The 17,354-nt window shown below is 34.9% G+C and overlaps 1 protein-coding gene across 1 annotated transcript; it reads left to right on the plus strand.

Annotated features, from left to right (window-relative positions):
• The first annotated feature begins 1,553 nt into the window (after window positions 1-1,553).
• LOC128212916 (ribosome biogenesis protein BRX1 homolog) lies at window positions 1,554-17,335 on the plus strand. Its single transcript, XM_052918309.1, has 10 exons — window positions 1,554-1,717; window positions 10,096-10,207; window positions 10,372-10,415; window positions 11,860-11,930; window positions 12,312-12,361; window positions 12,680-12,753; window positions 15,502-15,552; window positions 15,927-16,062; window positions 16,510-16,604; window positions 17,072-17,335. The coding sequence occupies exons 1-10, from the start codon at window positions 1,583-1,585 to the stop codon at window positions 17,231-17,233; spliced, it is 930 nt and encodes a 309-aa protein (XP_052774269.1). The 5' UTR covers window positions 1,554-1,582; the 3' UTR covers window positions 17,234-17,335.
• The last annotated feature ends 19 nt before the right edge of the window (window positions 17,336-17,354 follow it).

Genomic DNA, 17,354 nt, shown 5'->3' on the forward strand with positions numbered 1-17,354 from the left:
ATATGTATTTGTTAATACAGCTAATCATTTTTTTACAAAATGGAAAAAACATACTATAAAAATAACTAAAAGACAGACAAATATTTTATTTCCGACTACGTTGTACTTCATCCACCACGCATTCAATGCATACCATGAAATATGTCAACGTATTTATATATAAACATATTCAGGCTGTTCTATGTGCACACTAAGTACACTTAAAATATACATTCATTTGTACAAAAAGCAATAAACTAAATCAAACAAAAACAAACATCACAGTATATTACGATTCATCATATGTTTAACAGTCAATATTAATGCGGGAAGGTGGAATGGTTCTGTTAAATTATATCCAAATATTATTAATATTCGAGCCGCTTCTTTCAGCGACTTCTTGGCAAATAAACACAGTTTTATCAGTTCCTTATTATTTCTTTATTGTAACAGTTGTAAATACTTAAACCCAGATGATCTGACGAAATTTTACTTATTTTTGTATTTTTACTTATATCGTTAACACAAGGACAAATACAAATAACGTGAAATTCGTCTTATATTCGTCATATTTTAGAATGGTCTTGAAATTTCTATAAACATCCAATACTTCGTTTAAAAAATATCTGATGTATCATACCAATCTTGTAATTGAATAATATGTATTCTATATTTAAATTATTCACTGAATGTCAATATTAAGAACATTTTCGAAAACATAGCTCTAAGACAAAAACCATATTATATCTGTTTAATGTTATACGCCCATGCATTTACGACAATCTTGATTACAATCATAGATTTGGTGTACCCATTTATGAAACTAAGATATCCACCTGCCTCTGCTTTAAAGATATGTACAGAGTCATGGCTTAAAATGCCCTTTGAAAATAAAACACAATGCCTGTGACCTACTCCCAGACACGGCAAAACATTTGCTTCCAGTAACTCTGCTTAGTGGGTGACTGCAACTGTGCTGAAGTGTCACTCGATGGGACATTGGTACTGCCTCACCCATAAACATCATGCTATTCAATGAGAGCGTGTGTATAACACCTATTACGAGTCCACGAACTTTACTATTTTTTTCTTAAACGAAGGATTTTACAGAAATATGGGTAATCACTTCTCACTCGAATGTACTTTGGTGTCGCACTTATATATGTGTCCACGTTTTTTGTTTGTTTTTACCATTTTTTTCAAAGACGGAAGGCACTGGGGGAGTGAGGTGTTAATTTGGGGATTAGATCATCCAGACTGTGTCTAATCTCCCCCTGTGAACCACCATAAGCAATGCTACATCTGAAAAGGGGAGTAACCGTGGTGTGAACTACAAAAAATATCTCAAAACGATGTAAAGTTGTTATAATTTTATTACATTCGGAACTCCTCGGCCATTTTCCACGTTGTCTTCGATGCAAAATGGCCGAAGAATTCCGAATTATTTTATAAAATATTTATTAAATTATGTCTAAATGAATAATATGTCATACAAAGATTACACTTTTAAATATTTTCAGACACATCATAGAACTGAAAATATGCACCAAGCTATTGAGTTTCATTTTAATATTATTTTTTATTAAAAGATGCGCCGCAGTAAATGGTAGACGAAAACATGGGGAAAAGATCGAGAAAAGTTTTTGAACAAAAACAGCCGTCTTCAGGAAAGAAAGATGATGATAACGAAGTTATATTAGAGCCGGTTATCAGTTCTGACGAACCACCGTTGAAACAGGTCTGATTCTGTGAACTTGAAATTGGTTTTTGGTATTTTGCCGTTTGTCGCGAAAATATGTTACATAGATATGTAAACAACTTGCTTAGAATGATTTTTTGTAAAACTTGAGGCAGTTTGTAAATATTATAATATCAAATATTTTTTAGCAAAACAACCATTATCCAATGTTATTTACCATTTTACAGCCATTACCACATTGTAGGACATGAGGTAATGAGTTTGCCTTGCCAGGCTAGACAGGTTTTTCAGAACTGAACTTTTTTGTAACAGTTTAGTAATGTTATAATAAAATTTGGTTCAAATAATTATTACATATATTTACATTAGCAAACAATTTTGACACATATATTGAAATATTTGTGCGAACATCCACCAACAATTTCACTGTCTTGGGGTCAAAGTTCCTTGTAAACATGGCTTTCTCTTGTCGATTTTCGAAGGGCAGTGTTATAGTCTTTTGATGCTTTGATATTTGGCAGGCTAAACATGTTCATGAAAATAAACAGCTTCATATTGATTGCTTTATTTTTTGTATTTTCCATGTTCAAAATGGAATTTTAGATTATAATAATTGTTATGAAAAAAGAAGCCAATAATATTTCGAGTGGTTATCCCATTGTGTCTGCACAGAATCTTTATTGAATAGAATTTACTCTTGTTTCAAAGGCATGCAAGTGGGTTTCCTCTTGTTGATGTTGCAATGTTGATGTGATCAATATCAGACACTAGCTTTCAGCGATATCAGCATGTACTTTCCTAGTCCCAGTTTGGATGACTGACTCTGTTATATCTTTTTGTTGCTTTGATATTGGCAGGCAATACAGTCACAGGTCAAACAATATTGCAGATTTTGATTCAAATTGTTACTATTTAAAACATTGAGATTAAGATTGCATTTAATAGAATGAAAAGACACATTGATTTTATATATCAGTGTTCAGGTTAGATACCTCATGAGTTATGGTAAAATATAAACACAATCATTCTGAGTGGAGTTTGAAGTTTATTTAAGGAATAGAAAAGTCAGAAAATAGGGGAGAATATACTTTCATGCTTATGTGGAACGAATTACGGACACTACGGACCATGGACACTACGGATGATGGACATTACGGACCAGATTTAGGGACATTACGGACCAGATTTAGGGACATTACGGACCAGATTTAGAAATTACGGACCAGATTTAGAAACTTACGGACCATGATTTTAACACATTTTTTTTTAATTATTCTCTCATTAGTTTTTAATTTGTTAATAAATACTTGAATATTAGTGCTCAGTATGACGTTATATCTTCCATAAAACTGTGAAAAATCGCGTGAAATTCGAATAGATCGGCAGTTAAATCAGTTAAAAGCAACAGAAGATATATGTTCCAAAACAGTTTATTTACCAAAAAAAATCGAGCACATATAAGAACATGTCAGTGTTTACATGAACCCAAAACAGTTTATTTACCAAAATAAATCGAGCACATATAAGAACATATCAGTGTTTACATATAAACAATAAACGATGTGTGTTTGTTGCAATTCTTGCAAACTGATTTTTAAAACTGGCAATTTCTGTTGCCTTAATTAGTTATAATTGTACACGTAATTATCGGCGGTATATTACAAAAGAAACAAACATTACACTGACAACCTTTAATTGGCAATCATAAAAGTGTGAAAACCCATTGTAACGGCGCACTTTCAATTAAATCAGATGAAACGGAAAACAAACAAATATGACTATTCAAAGTTTATTTCAGAAAGCAATCGATCACATATGAAAACATTAATATTCACATTTACAATTATAAGATAAACACATATTACGTTCATTATTATTCATTATTATTCGAATTATCATTATACTTTATTAAAAATACCGTATTATATCATGTATAGGACGCTAGCATAGATAGGACGCAGGCAAAAAAATAGTTGAGAAAACGGGTAAAAACCCTTAATATATAAGATAGGACGCAGCGGAAAAATGTCAAAATCGGAGCCGAAAAATTGAGGTTGGTCAAGTATTTATAACATATATATTGAAGTAAAAAACAAACAAAAAATTGTATATGAGGCATATTTTGATAACTGTCTTGTGTATTTCGATAATTATCGTCGTATTTTGGTAATTTAGCGTACACAACAATGATATATGTCTTGACATTTTGAGAACATTTACGCATATTATAAGACTTATACAAATGCCGTAATAGTCCCGACTGACAGTCAACCGTTGCAACCGTTGCAATAGTCTCGACATGCCTTCTGAATGACAGTCAACAGTTGCAACCGTTGCAATCGCAACAAAACTGATGATTGTTTTGATAAGGCTTGTCGCTGTGCGGATTAAAGCATGTCGGCATAATTAAGTGTCGTTAATTAGCCTTGCCAGCGGAAGGCACATCGGGTAAAGTGCGAACAAACAACCATAAGGTATTACCATCACAATAGTTTGTTCTATTGATGTTTTTCTAATGACAGACAGCGGGTGTTTTTCACACCTTCGCACATTTGAAAAGATTTGATAGTGACAATAATGCTACTTAACGTTATGCACATTCCTTTATCAATTTTTTAAAACAGTTACATACAAAATGTTTTGTAAAATATCGAAACATTAAAATCATAAACAACGATTAATTGATATTTACCTCCTTTCCCGATTTCCGTTACCGTTATAACTCAATCCAGTTAAAGTGCTGACTCACATCGAGATTTTGTGAGTAGCGTCCCTTTTATAAAAAAGTAAACACTCGTGTTTTTTTTTCAATTTATTTCTCAATAAATCATTTTAAAGTAAACATTAAATATATTTCTGCGTGTGTTCACTTGCGTGATTTTACCTACGTCAGTTGTTCTTTTCGGTGACGCAGTACAGATACTTACTATTACCGCGTTCTTCCCCGGTCCGATATTTTCGACCTGAAATGGACTTGGAAAAAAACAGATGAAATTCTAATAGCATAGAAAGGACGCAGGCAATTTTTAAGACGAGAATTGGGGGTAAAAAAGTGCGTCCTATGCATGATATAATACGGTACATTGATGTTTAACATTGGAATTTCATGGGATTTTTCAGTTACATTAAAGATAATTGTCATACTGAGCACTAATATTCAAGTATTTATTAACAAATTTCAGACCAGTGAGTGAATACTTAAAAAAAAACAAATGTTTAAAAACAATATAAATCATGGTCCGTAAATTTCTAAATCTGGTCCGTAATGTCCCTAAATCTGGTCCGTAATGTCCCTAAATCTGGTCCGTAGTGTCTGGTCCGTATTGTCCATGGTCCGTAGTGTCCGTGACCCTGTGGAACAGCTCTGGTTTGGCCAATGATAAAGCAGGTGGAAAAGATCATTGCTTGACTTAAAGCAAATATTCTTTGACTTAATAAAAAAGTTTCTTGTTTCCAAACGGCCCTTAATTATTGTACGGACTCTTATTTTTGCACAGACACTTATATATTTTTTTCATTGAAATTGAATACATTTTTTATGACTGATATTTCATTCTCTTTTGGGTTATGTTCATTAGTTTATTGAACCTGTTTTTATTGAGCAATCTTGTGCATGTTCACCCAGATTGAATGGTTTTAAGTGTAAAAATGATATTAGAATATAACTTGACTGAACTTACCCCAACTTACCAACTCTGTTTTTTATACCTGGGTAGAGGAACAAAATATATTTTTTTCAGGATGGGAAAAAGGAAAGGGAAGAAAATAATCGCTTGCTTACTTCCTGGCTCCTCAAATAATTAGATTCAGGTGATCACTTATGGCAGTAGTCAATACATGGATTCAGGTGATCAATTATGGCCGTTGTTAATGCCTTTGAGATGTTTGATGGATTCAGGTGATTGCTTATGGCGGTTGTTAATGTCTTTGAGATGTTTGATGGATTCAGGTGATCACTTATGGCGGTTGTTAATGCCTTTGAGATGTTTGATGGATTCAGGTGATTTGAATTTTGATTTGAACATATTTTATTGCCTTTTTTTCTTTCAACATAATCAGTATTTACAACAATAATATAGAGTATTCAAAAAGCAAATGGGTTGGACACAAGTTCTAACAACATTAGTAACGTCTTCCCCATGAGCACATAAACTTGATAAGTATTTGGCGATAAATATAAATAAGATAAGAAAAAGGTAAGGAAAAATCCATCAAACATCTTGGATTAAGGTGATCACTTATGACGGTCGTAAATGCCTTTGAGATGTTTGATGGATTCAGGTGATCACTTATGACGGTTGTTAATGCCTTTGAGATGTTTGATGGATTCAGGTGATCACTTATGACGGTTGTTAATGCCTTTTAGATGTTTGATAGATTCAGGTGATCACTTTTTGAGATGTTTGATGGATTCAGGTGATCACTTATGGCAGTAGTCAATACATGGATTCAGGTGATCAATTATGGCCGTTGTTAATGCCTTTGAGATATCTGATGGATTCAGATGATTCTTATGGCTGTTGTTAATGCCTTCAGGGCTCTCACTAGGCTGAAAATTTTGGGAGAAGTGACTTCTCCCTTCAGTCAATTTAGGGAGAAGTGGGGAGACTTTAGGGAGAAGTGATACTTTTCATAACACCTGATACAAAAACTATGCCATACCACACACCTCAGTTTACATTCACATTCAAATTGATTGCTATAACTATATAAAATGTTCATAAAATAATGTATCATTTTTTGGCTCAGCAAAAGTGTATTTGTCAATGTCACATAGTTTATCTCCAAATAGCATCTAAAATGAACCAAAAAAATACATCTAAGGATTTGAAATAATCTTAATGACCTCATAAATGAACTGTCAATAAAGTAGGGGGGGACGAATCTTGTTTTGGTACGTTCGGGATAGGGTACGAATGTCACATTCAGCTGTGCTGTTATTTACTTGTCTCTGGCTAAATAATTTCAAATATGCTGATATTTAAGAACCAAATGACATTTTAATCAGTGTCCTTGATGAAAAATTTACCAATACATAATGGGAAGTTGAAAAATTAACTCGGAAAATTGTTCTGACAAAATGGCGATCTCGCCGATTTATTTTGACATCGTAACTGTGACAGGAGAAAATTACTGTAAGTAAACTCTACATAAAGCAAAAAAATAATATTTTTGTGTGTTAACAAATCATTTTTCATCGTGAACATTTCACTAAAACCAATCAAATATTTGGTGATACGTCATGTTATTGATTTTCTTAGCGCCTAGAGATGGCTATGATGTATTATATAGTGGCTATTGTGTGATGGCACACTGCCTGAAAGGTGATAATAACTAGTAATTATCGCCATTTGAATGCAAGACTTTACACATTTGCTACACTGTTAAAGATGTTTATTTAGCTGTTAGAAATTGACTTTTAAGCTTCATGACAATTAGTATAGTAGCTATTTTATGATAGTAACATAAATACAAGAGATGCATAAACATTATGATATTTATTACTTGATGCATTCAACATTATTGGCTATTACTAAGGTGTTTAAAAATTCAGTATTTTGTTATTATTATATCATAGGCTCAGATTATCTTTAGAATGCTAGCGAAATGCAGATGGATCCAGCCGAAATGTCATGAAACACCCACACTTATTTGTTTTTGGTATGTGACTGAGGTGTTAATAACAAACATAGAGAATTTTTGAACATATATGGAATAAAATTCAACAAAGTAGGATGTATTGATAATATATTCATTATAAGGATTAAATAAAAAGGTATTTTGTTTTTCATTTTTCTTTTCCTTTTTTCAAAACATTGTTATATCAAAATACATAATTCTAATAAATAAACACTTTGATATGATTAACAATTTATCCATATCATCTATTAAATCATTTATACTCAGGAAAATAAACTCTGAAACATAATATTTCATTAAGAGAATATTCCCTATATAACATATAGATGGTTCACTTCGTCTCACCAAGTGGTTCACTTAGTCCTGGTTCACTTAGGAAGTGGTTCACTTCGTCCTACATTCGACCTAGAGATGGCTATGACCGTCTGCTTCAAAAGCAACAATGTTTAAATGTCTTGCATTGTTTGTTCAATACATATATTAATTACTTTTTAACTTAAATTAATGCTTGACACGATTTTTCATAATTATGTCTCCAATTCTATCTCATTTTAACGAACTTGTATCATTTGATCAGGGTCTTCTGAATGTACATTCTGATTGGTTAACTTTCAATAGCTCCGCCTACTGGCGATGTTTTGGTTAATTGGATGACACGGCCCAATTATCGGATTAGGAGATTACCAATTTGTATGAATGGCTTATTGTGATGTTTTGACTAATGGGACATTGCCCAAATACTCACTGATTGACAGATTTACAATGTGCTAAAATTTTCGGCGAAGTCGCTTTGATGATACAAATGGGCGAAGTCTGGGAATTTTAGGCGACCACTTCGCCCAAGTCGCCCCCTTGCGAGAGCCCTGGCCTTTGAGATGTTTGATGGATTCAGGTGATCGCTTATGGCGGTTGTTAATATCTTTGTGTATATTCTGATTCTGCTTCACACAAAAACTGCATAAAAACTTTGGCGCCCAACATAAAAGGTGTTTAAACATGAAAAACTCGGCCGTATAATACCCATGTAAGTGCAGTAGCGGTCGAAAAGATAAATAATGCAAATATTCAATAACAAATAGCTAAAACAGGTACAAGAATGCTAAACTTGGGCCGAAAAAACATAGTTTCAAGTCACGCAATTTTCTATTTTCACTTTGTAAACAATCAATCGTTCAGCTTATACATTCAATAACTTTTTTGTAAAGGCCTCTAGAAACATAGGTTAAAAAACCGAGAGACGCTTACACGTGTGGTCTCCGGGTAGGCGTATTTATATTGCGAGAAAGGTGATATAACTTACTTACCAGGTGAAAATACATCCTTGAAACACCGAAATTCCTTTCCACGCCGCCATTTTATTCGGCTTCACACAATTTCCCTCACTTAAAATTCGGCGAACACATTTCACGTTGGACACCCTGTAATGCCTTCCAGATGTTTGATGGGTTCAGGTGATCGCTCATGGCGTTGTCAATGCCTTTGAGATGTTTGATGGATTCAGGAGGTCACTAATGGCATTTGTTAATGCCTTTTGGATGTTTGATGGATTCAGGTGATCATTTATGGCGTGGTTAATGCCTTTGAGATGTTTGATGGATTCAGGTGATCACTTATGGCGTGGTTAATGCCTTTGAGATGTTTGATGGATTCAGGAGGTCACTAATGGCATTTGTTAATGCCTTTGAGATGTTTGATGGATTCAGGTGATCACTTATGGCCGTTGTTAATGCCTTTGAGATGTTTGATGGATTCAGGTGATCACTTATGACGGTTGTTAATGCCTTTGAGATGTTTGATGGATTCAGGTGATCACTTATGACGGTTGTTAATGCCTTTGAAATGTTTGATGGATTCAGGTGATCACTTATGACGGTTGTTAATGCCTTTGAGATGTTTGATGGATTCAGGTGATCACTTATGGCGTGGTTAATGTCTTTGAGATGTTTGATGGATTCAGGTGATCACTTTTTGAGATGTTTGATGGATTCAGGTGATCACTTATGACGGTTGTTAATGCCTTTGAGATGATTGATGGATTCAGGTGATCACTTATGGCGGTTGTTAATGCCTTTGAGATGTTTGATGGATTCAGGTGATCACTTATGGCGTGGTTAATGCCTTTGAGATGTTTGATGGATTCAGGTGATCACTTATGACGGTTGTTAATGCCTTTGAGATGTTTGATGGATTTAGGTGATCACTTATGGCGTGGTTAATGTCTTTGAGATGTTTGATGGATTCAGGTGATCACTTATGGCGTGGTTAATGTCTTTGAGATGTTTGATGGATTCAGGTGATCACTTATGGCGTGGTTAATGTCTTTGAGATGTTTGATGGATTCAGGTGATCACTTATGATGGTTGTAAATGCCTTTGAGATGTTTGATGGATTCAGGTGATCACTTATGGCTCACAGTGGTTTATGCTTTTGAAATGTTTGATCGTCAAGAGGGTATATATATTATATATATATATATATATATATATATATATATATATATATATATATACACTTGGTAAAAGACCTGCACATGGGTATTTGGGGGAGTTAAAGCTGCATTAATTCAATGCTTAAAAACCAAGGCTTGAGTTTTTATTATCCAATCATAATGAAAAAAGTTAGAATTTATTTTTTTTATGAGGAAATGGAATCATTAGTTTTGGTTATTTTCAGATTTATTTGCATTTATCTTATTTAGGAGTAAGTCATTCGACATAAAATTGCAGATAGTAATAAAAAAAAATTGCATAACATGTTTATTTTATTCATTCTTGCAGACAAAATGGACAAACAAACAGAGGGTATTGGTATTTTCTTCACGTGGAATATCACATCGGGCAAGACACCTGATGATAGACCTTCGAACAATGATGCCACACTCAAAAGCAGGTATCTACATGAACATTTACATAATATGTACAGTGTCTTTGTGACAATTGCCTTATGCTATAAGTTTTACTTACAATTACCTGAAGTAGTGAAATTGAATTTTATAAATACATAATGAAAAAGTTTAGTATGGGGTTCTAAGTTTTTGTAATTGTTTATTTCAGAGTCAAAGATGGATCGAAAAGACAAACTATTTGTCATAAATGAGGTAAGTTCATGCTCAATAGTTGTACCATGTAGGGTCTACAATTGAGAGTTTAGTGCTTTTGATATTTTGAAGTGATTTGACCAAAGTATTTGTATAATATTATAATAAATAAAGAAGTAAAGAACAGGTTGAATTACGTTTCTTGAAAACTTCTCAGTACCCTTCTACCTGATATTAAGGAGAAGTGTTCTAGTTAGGATCATTAACCTTCTAGAAAATGTTTTTTTGTATACTGATTGGAGGCTTGTTATAGTCATGGGAAACTCCCATATCAGGGCTGCCATTAAGAATTTGAAACTGGCAGTATGAACTTCCTGTCAATCAATTTTGGAAGTTTTTCACTGAAATGTGGAAGTTTAAGTCTCCTGAATACAATATCTTTTTCAAGAAGTATATTAAAAATCAAATAATTTGCAACTTCAACTTGCCAAATTCACAGATTTAATTATAATAATTCATTTTATTTAAAAACAGTTAAACTGATTGGAATTGTAAAAGTAATATTGACAAATGGTTCTGATATTTTACTTCCAAGCTTTCAACTTTGGAAGTTTTTCAAAATTATGGAAGTTTTTGTACTTCCAAGAAATCAATTTTGGAAGTTTAACCCATTTCTAGGGAGTAATATACTTCCAAACTTCCTTTAACGGAAGCCCTGCCATATCATTAAATCCTTCACACAGTAGAGAAGAAACATTTGCCTGATTGAAATGCAGTGTGTTGGAACTTTCTGGTAATACACCACCTGTATTTTGCATTTAGAATATTCTTACCTGTTCATGACCTCTTTTGCAAAAAGGGCATGGATGTTTGCAAATATCAGTATGTCCGGTCTTGATAAACATTCTTATGAATGTCACATCTTTAATTTAAACCAGTGAAGTTGGACCATAAAACAATGACTATAATGTTTTTTTTCACTATATGTTTAGATGACATACTTCATAAGATATTCATTCTGTAAAGGTAATTTTAATTTTTTACTGTAAATGGGCTGTCAAGTAAAATTACCAGCATGACCCTTATTCAGTGTGGCTTATAATTTGGGTATTGAATGTGTTGATTATAAATTAATGTGAAGAATGTTGAACATAGACAAAAATCATTTCAATCAACAAGTTGAACATTTCAAATAAATCATATATATCAAGTCAACAACCTGTTCACCTGCTAAAATGTTTCATTTATTCATTTGAATCTGAGAATAGACGTCATTTTGGTACAATATAAATTTGATGACCAAATATGGAAAAATATGGGGTCACCGCATGACTACGGTAGTCCTGGACCAATGGCGTTGCGTCATTTATGTTGGAGACATGATATAATTGGATATCCATTCTGCATCGTTTTTAAGTGAATTGAATGGATTTATGTACATATGCATGGATGGCATGCTGTTATTTTTCCACTTGTATTGAAAATATGATTTTTTATTTTCCAGATTTGTGAAATGAAAAACTGCAACAAATGTATTTATTTCGAGGCCAAGAAAAAGATGGATCTATACATGTGGTAGGTGGTACTTTAATGCTGGATCAGTTTCAGTAGTTAAATATTCCCACTTTATTCCGACTGGTGATACACATGTAAGAAGTTGGGAAAATAGACCAGACCTTCAAACAAACCAGCATGCATAATTACACAGGACTTGTGGTTAAAATATCAGTCAACAGAAAATATCAATACATATACAATATATTACGATTTATGAATAAAAGCAAATTAAAAGTTATAAGCTTAGTATGGTTCATACATGTGTTTCAATTACTTATTTAAACTCTTGTTATTAGTAATTAGCAATGAGAATTTTTAGCTCAATGTACTTTATATTTTGCATTGGAAGTGACTTGATAATTGTGTACTTTTGATTCAGTTTTCTTACTACTGTTTTAGGGTGTCAAACTGTCCTCGAGGCCCATCTGCTAAATTCCTCATTGAAAATGGTGAGCTTTACATGATTTCTTATGCAAAACATGCTATGTAGGCTACATGGTCTTGATCGTGGCCTTTAGTAGCTGAAACACTGAACACTTACTATCTCTTCTACTTATTCTCAATCGAGTCAAAATAACACAAGTATGTTAATAACACAAGTATGTTTATTGTGTTAATCTGCATTAATCCCTCATCTCTAGAATACATCTTTATGTAAATAAGTATGTCAAAACTTGACTTCCTGTCAGTTCTTGCATATACATTGTAAATTTACATACCATAAGTACCAGATATTGTCAAGACTGGTTTATTGATGTTGTTTTCAGTCCACACAATGTCTGAACTGAAGATGACGGGGAATTGCTTGAAAGGTTCAAGGCCACTGCTGTCTTTCGACCAGGTTTGTGATATATCCATATCGCCTCTGCATACACTCACGCACTGACTTTCGACCAGGTTTGTGATATATTCATATCGCCGCTGTATACACTCACGCACTGACTTTCGACCAGGTTTGTGATATATCCATATTGCCTCTGTATACACTCACGCACTTACTTTCGACCAGGTTTGTGATATATCCATATCGCCTGTGTATACACTCACGCACTGACTTTCGACCAGGTTTGTGATATATCCATATTGCCTCTGCATACACTCACGCACTGACTTTTGACCAGGTTTGTGATATATCCATATCGCCGCTGTATACACTCACGCACTGACTTTCAACCAGGTTTGTGATATATCCATATCGCCGCTGTATACACTCACGCACTGACTTTTGACCAGGTTTGTGATATATCCATATCGCCGCTGTATACACTCACGCACTGACTTTCGACCAGGTTTGTGATATATCCATATCGCCTGTGTATACACTCACGCACTGACTTTCGACCAGGTTTGTGATATATCCATATTGCCTCTGCATACACTCACGCACTGACTTTCGACCAGGTTTGTGATATATTCATATCGCCTGTGTATACACTCACGCACTGACTTTCGACCAGGTTTGTGATATATCCATATCGCCGCTGTATACACTCACGCACTGACTTTCGACCAGGTTTGTGATATATCCATATCGCCGCTGTATACACTCACGCACTGACTTTCGACCAGGTTTGTGATATATCCATATCGCCTGTGTATACACTCACGCACTGACTTTAAACCAGGTTTGTGATATATCCATATCGCCGCTGTATACACTCACGCACTGACTTTCGACCAGGTTTGTGATATATCCATATCGCCGCTGTATACACTCACGCACTGACTTTCGACCAGGTTTGTGATATATTCATATCGCCGCTGTATACACTCACGCACTGACTTTCGACCAGGTTTGTGATATATCCATATCGCCGCTGTATACACTCACGCACTGACTTTCGACCAGGTTTGTGATATATCCATATCGCCTCTGTATACACTCACGCACTGACTTTCGACCAGGTTTGTGATATATCCATATCGCCTCTGTATACACTCACGCACTGACTTTCGACCAGGTTTGTGATATATTCATATCGCCCCTGTATACACTCACGCACTGACTTTCGACCAGGTTTGTGATATATCCATATCGCCCCTGCATACACTCACGCACTGACTTTCGACCAGGTTTGTGATATATCCATATCGCCGCTGCATACACTCACGCACTGACTTTCGACCAGGTTTGTGATATATCCATATCGCCTCTGCATACACTCACGCACTGACTTTCGACCAGGTTTGTGATATATCCATATCGCCTCTGTATACACTCACGCACTGACTTTCGACCAGGTTTGTGATATATCCATATCGCCGCTGTATACACTCACGCACTGACTTTCGACCAGGTTTGTGATATATCCATATCGCCGCTGTATACACTCACGCACTGACTTTCGACCAGGTTTGTGATATATCCATATCGCCTCTGCATACACTCACGCACTGACTTTCGACCAGGTTTGTGATATATCCATATCGCCGCTGCATACACTCACGCACTGACTTTCGACCAGGTTTGTGATATATCCATATCGCCGCTGTATACACTCACGCACTGACTTTCGACGAGGTTTGTGATATATCCAAATCGCTGCTGTATACACTCACGCACTGACTTTCGACCAGGTTTGTGATATATCCATATTGCCTCTGCATACACTCACGCACTGACTTTCGACGAGGTTTGTGATATATCCATATCGCCGCTGTATACACTCACGCACTGACTTTCGACGAGGTTTGTGATATATCCAAATCGCTGCTGTATACACTCACGCACTGACTTTCGACCAGGTTTGCGATATATCCATATCGCCTCTGTATACACTCACGCACTTACTTTCGACCAGGTTTGTGATATATCCATATCGCCTGTGTATACACTCACGCACTGACTTTCGACCAGGTTTGTGATATATCCATATTGCCTCTGCATACACTCACGCACTGACTTTTGATGAGGTTTGTGATATATTCATATCGCCTGTGTATACACTCACGCACTGACTTTCGACCAGGTTTGTGATATATCCATATTGCCGCTGTATACACTCACGCACTGACTTTCGACCAGGTTTGTGATATATCCATATCGCCTCTGTATACACTCACGCACTGACTTTCGACCAGGTTTGTGATATATCCATATCGCCTCTGTATACACTCACGCACTGACTTGTAAAGTGAATTTTTTTGTTCCACCAGTCACATTATCCATAATATTGAAAAAAATCATCCATTATACTGCTACTGAGGATTACAAGTGAAGTTCAACCAATACAAAGTTGTACCACTATGGAAAACTTGTTCCATTTATATGTTTAACACATCAAGTAAAATTTTACCAAAAGTAAAAATAATATCTTTCTCCCATGTTTTAAAAAATTACCTTCAATAATAAAGTTTGAAAACATTACATACTGCCTTTGCTCTCAATAAATACAATTACCTGTAGTGTGGTTCAAACTTGACATCTAAACAAAAGAATATATATGGGACGAGTTCTCCAGATATGGTACGACTTTGCGTTGGTATGATTTCGTATGAAGTGTGAAGAATGTGTGTGAAGTGTGAGTATAAAAAGTTCTCGTATTTAAAACTTGCTTACCGTAACTTACTCTGCTCCCTGTACTTGCAGGCGTTTGACGAGGAACCACACTTGAAGTTGATGAAGGAGCTCTTTACACAAGTCAGTGAATAATTCCATTTGTTAATAAAATTGTAGAGTTAAATGTTTGGTAATGTTACTAGTAGTAGTTGACTAGTAAATTTTGCTTCTAATGTTATTGTAATTTTAATAGTATGAATGTGTAACTCTCAAAATGTAAAGAGTTTCTTTGTTAGTATTTTGCCAGAACATCAATAAAAAGTTTGACTAAGAAGATGAATGTTGTCAACACATTTATAATGCTATCTCTGGTATGTTTGTACCAGTATTTATTTAAATTTAAATGAAAACTGGTACAAACATACCAGAGATAAATTTTAAAGGAGTTTAGTATGCAACGTGTGTTTATATCATTGGTAATACCTACACTGTATAATTCTCTTATACTATTTTAGACATTTGGAACACCAAATCATCACCCAAAAAGTCAGCCATTCTTTGACCATGTGTTCACATTTTCGGTGTCAGACAACAGAATCTGGTTCAGGAACTACCAGATCCTAGAAGAAGATGGATCTCTTGCAGAAATAGGTTGGTGAATGTGTGGTAGAAGGGAAACTGGATCCGTTATTAACTGTTTCAGTCCCTGTTTGAAGTACCTTTTATAGAGTGGTACCACATCTACATTCAAGTTACAAGGACAGAAGCACGCAACCCATGCACTGGTTAAATGCTTGTACTGCTGGCTCAAAATATGGGTTTTGTTTATATGTATAAAGGCGAGGACTGTGCCATTGCCTTCAGCTAACAATGGGCATTATGTTATCTACATGGCATGGATAAAACTTGCACAACCCGAGGGTTTTTTTAAATGATTAAGCTCATATATATATATATATATATATATATATCTATTATATAGTGACTGGCAATGATTAAAATATACAGGTATGATACACGTTTGCATTTAATTGAACACAAGTGAGTTCTATTATGGTGCAGCTTGTTTGACTTTGTGCCTATTTGTTTGTTTTATAGGTCCGAGGTTTGTCTTAAACCCGATCCGCATGTTTGAGGGCAGTTTTGGTGGACCCACACTCTACACTAACCCACACTACGTCTCGCCCAACATTGTAAGTAATGTTTAATTAGGCTACTGTAGTGTTCACTTAGTAAACTGAATATGGTTCGGGGGGGGGGGGGGTGCAATGTTGATTTAGAAAATTTAAGTTATTAGAATACTTTATACTTAACACATGCAATAAAAGGAAATGGTTATGCAAGTTGACTTCACCATTATGAAAATTCAAGTGTCTGAGGTCCTTCAATATGTTTACACATTCAGCCTTTGACATGCTGTCTGATATGTATTAGTTATCTAAGACCATGGCTCTTATGTCAGTCAAATTATTATGTTTTAATCTAAATTATTACCCCCCTCCGAAGATTTTGGCAGAGTGATATAGATTCAGCACTGATCGTATGCCCAGATTCAGAAAGCAGCTTCAGCTACACCTTTAATTTGTTTGATCAAACCAGTATTGTATTAAGAGATTGGCTTTCTTAAGTTTTATCACATACTCTTACTGTTTCTTTGCAGCATCGCCGGATGTTGAGACGACAGGTTGCCCAGAAGTACATACATCGCGTACATGCAAAGAAGTCCCTGGATGAACGCAAACCTGAAGAGACCTACGCTAAAGACATCACAGATGATGTGTTTGTGACTATCAGACCAGAACAGAACAATCAGAATGGATAAAATGAAATTGTTTTTGTATATTGCGATTTATTAATTCATATTTTGCATTTAAATGTATTCTTCAACACTTGTTGAGGAATAATACAATAAATGTTGTTTGAGCATTGCTTTTACAGTCTTT

Source organism: Mya arenaria, chromosome 13, assembly GCF_026914265.1.
Source record: "Mya arenaria isolate MELC-2E11 chromosome 13, ASM2691426v1".
Lineage (NCBI taxonomy): Eukaryota > Metazoa > Mollusca > Bivalvia > Myida > Myidae > Mya > Mya arenaria.

Bases quoted from the DNA above. Each gene is read 5' to 3' on its own strand.
- LOC128212916 (XM_052918309.1), top strand. From the start codon at position 1,583: ATGGTAGACGAAAACATGGGGAAAAGATCGAGAAAAGTTTTTGAACAA. The intron at 1,718-10,095 runs GTCTGATTCTGT...TCATTCTTGCAG, and splicing joins ACGAACCACCGTTGAAACAG to ACAAAATGGACAAACAAACA. The intron at 12,754-15,501 runs GTTTGTGATATA...CTGTACTTGCAG, and splicing joins CACTGCTGTCTTTCGACCAG to GCGTTTGACGAGGAACCACA.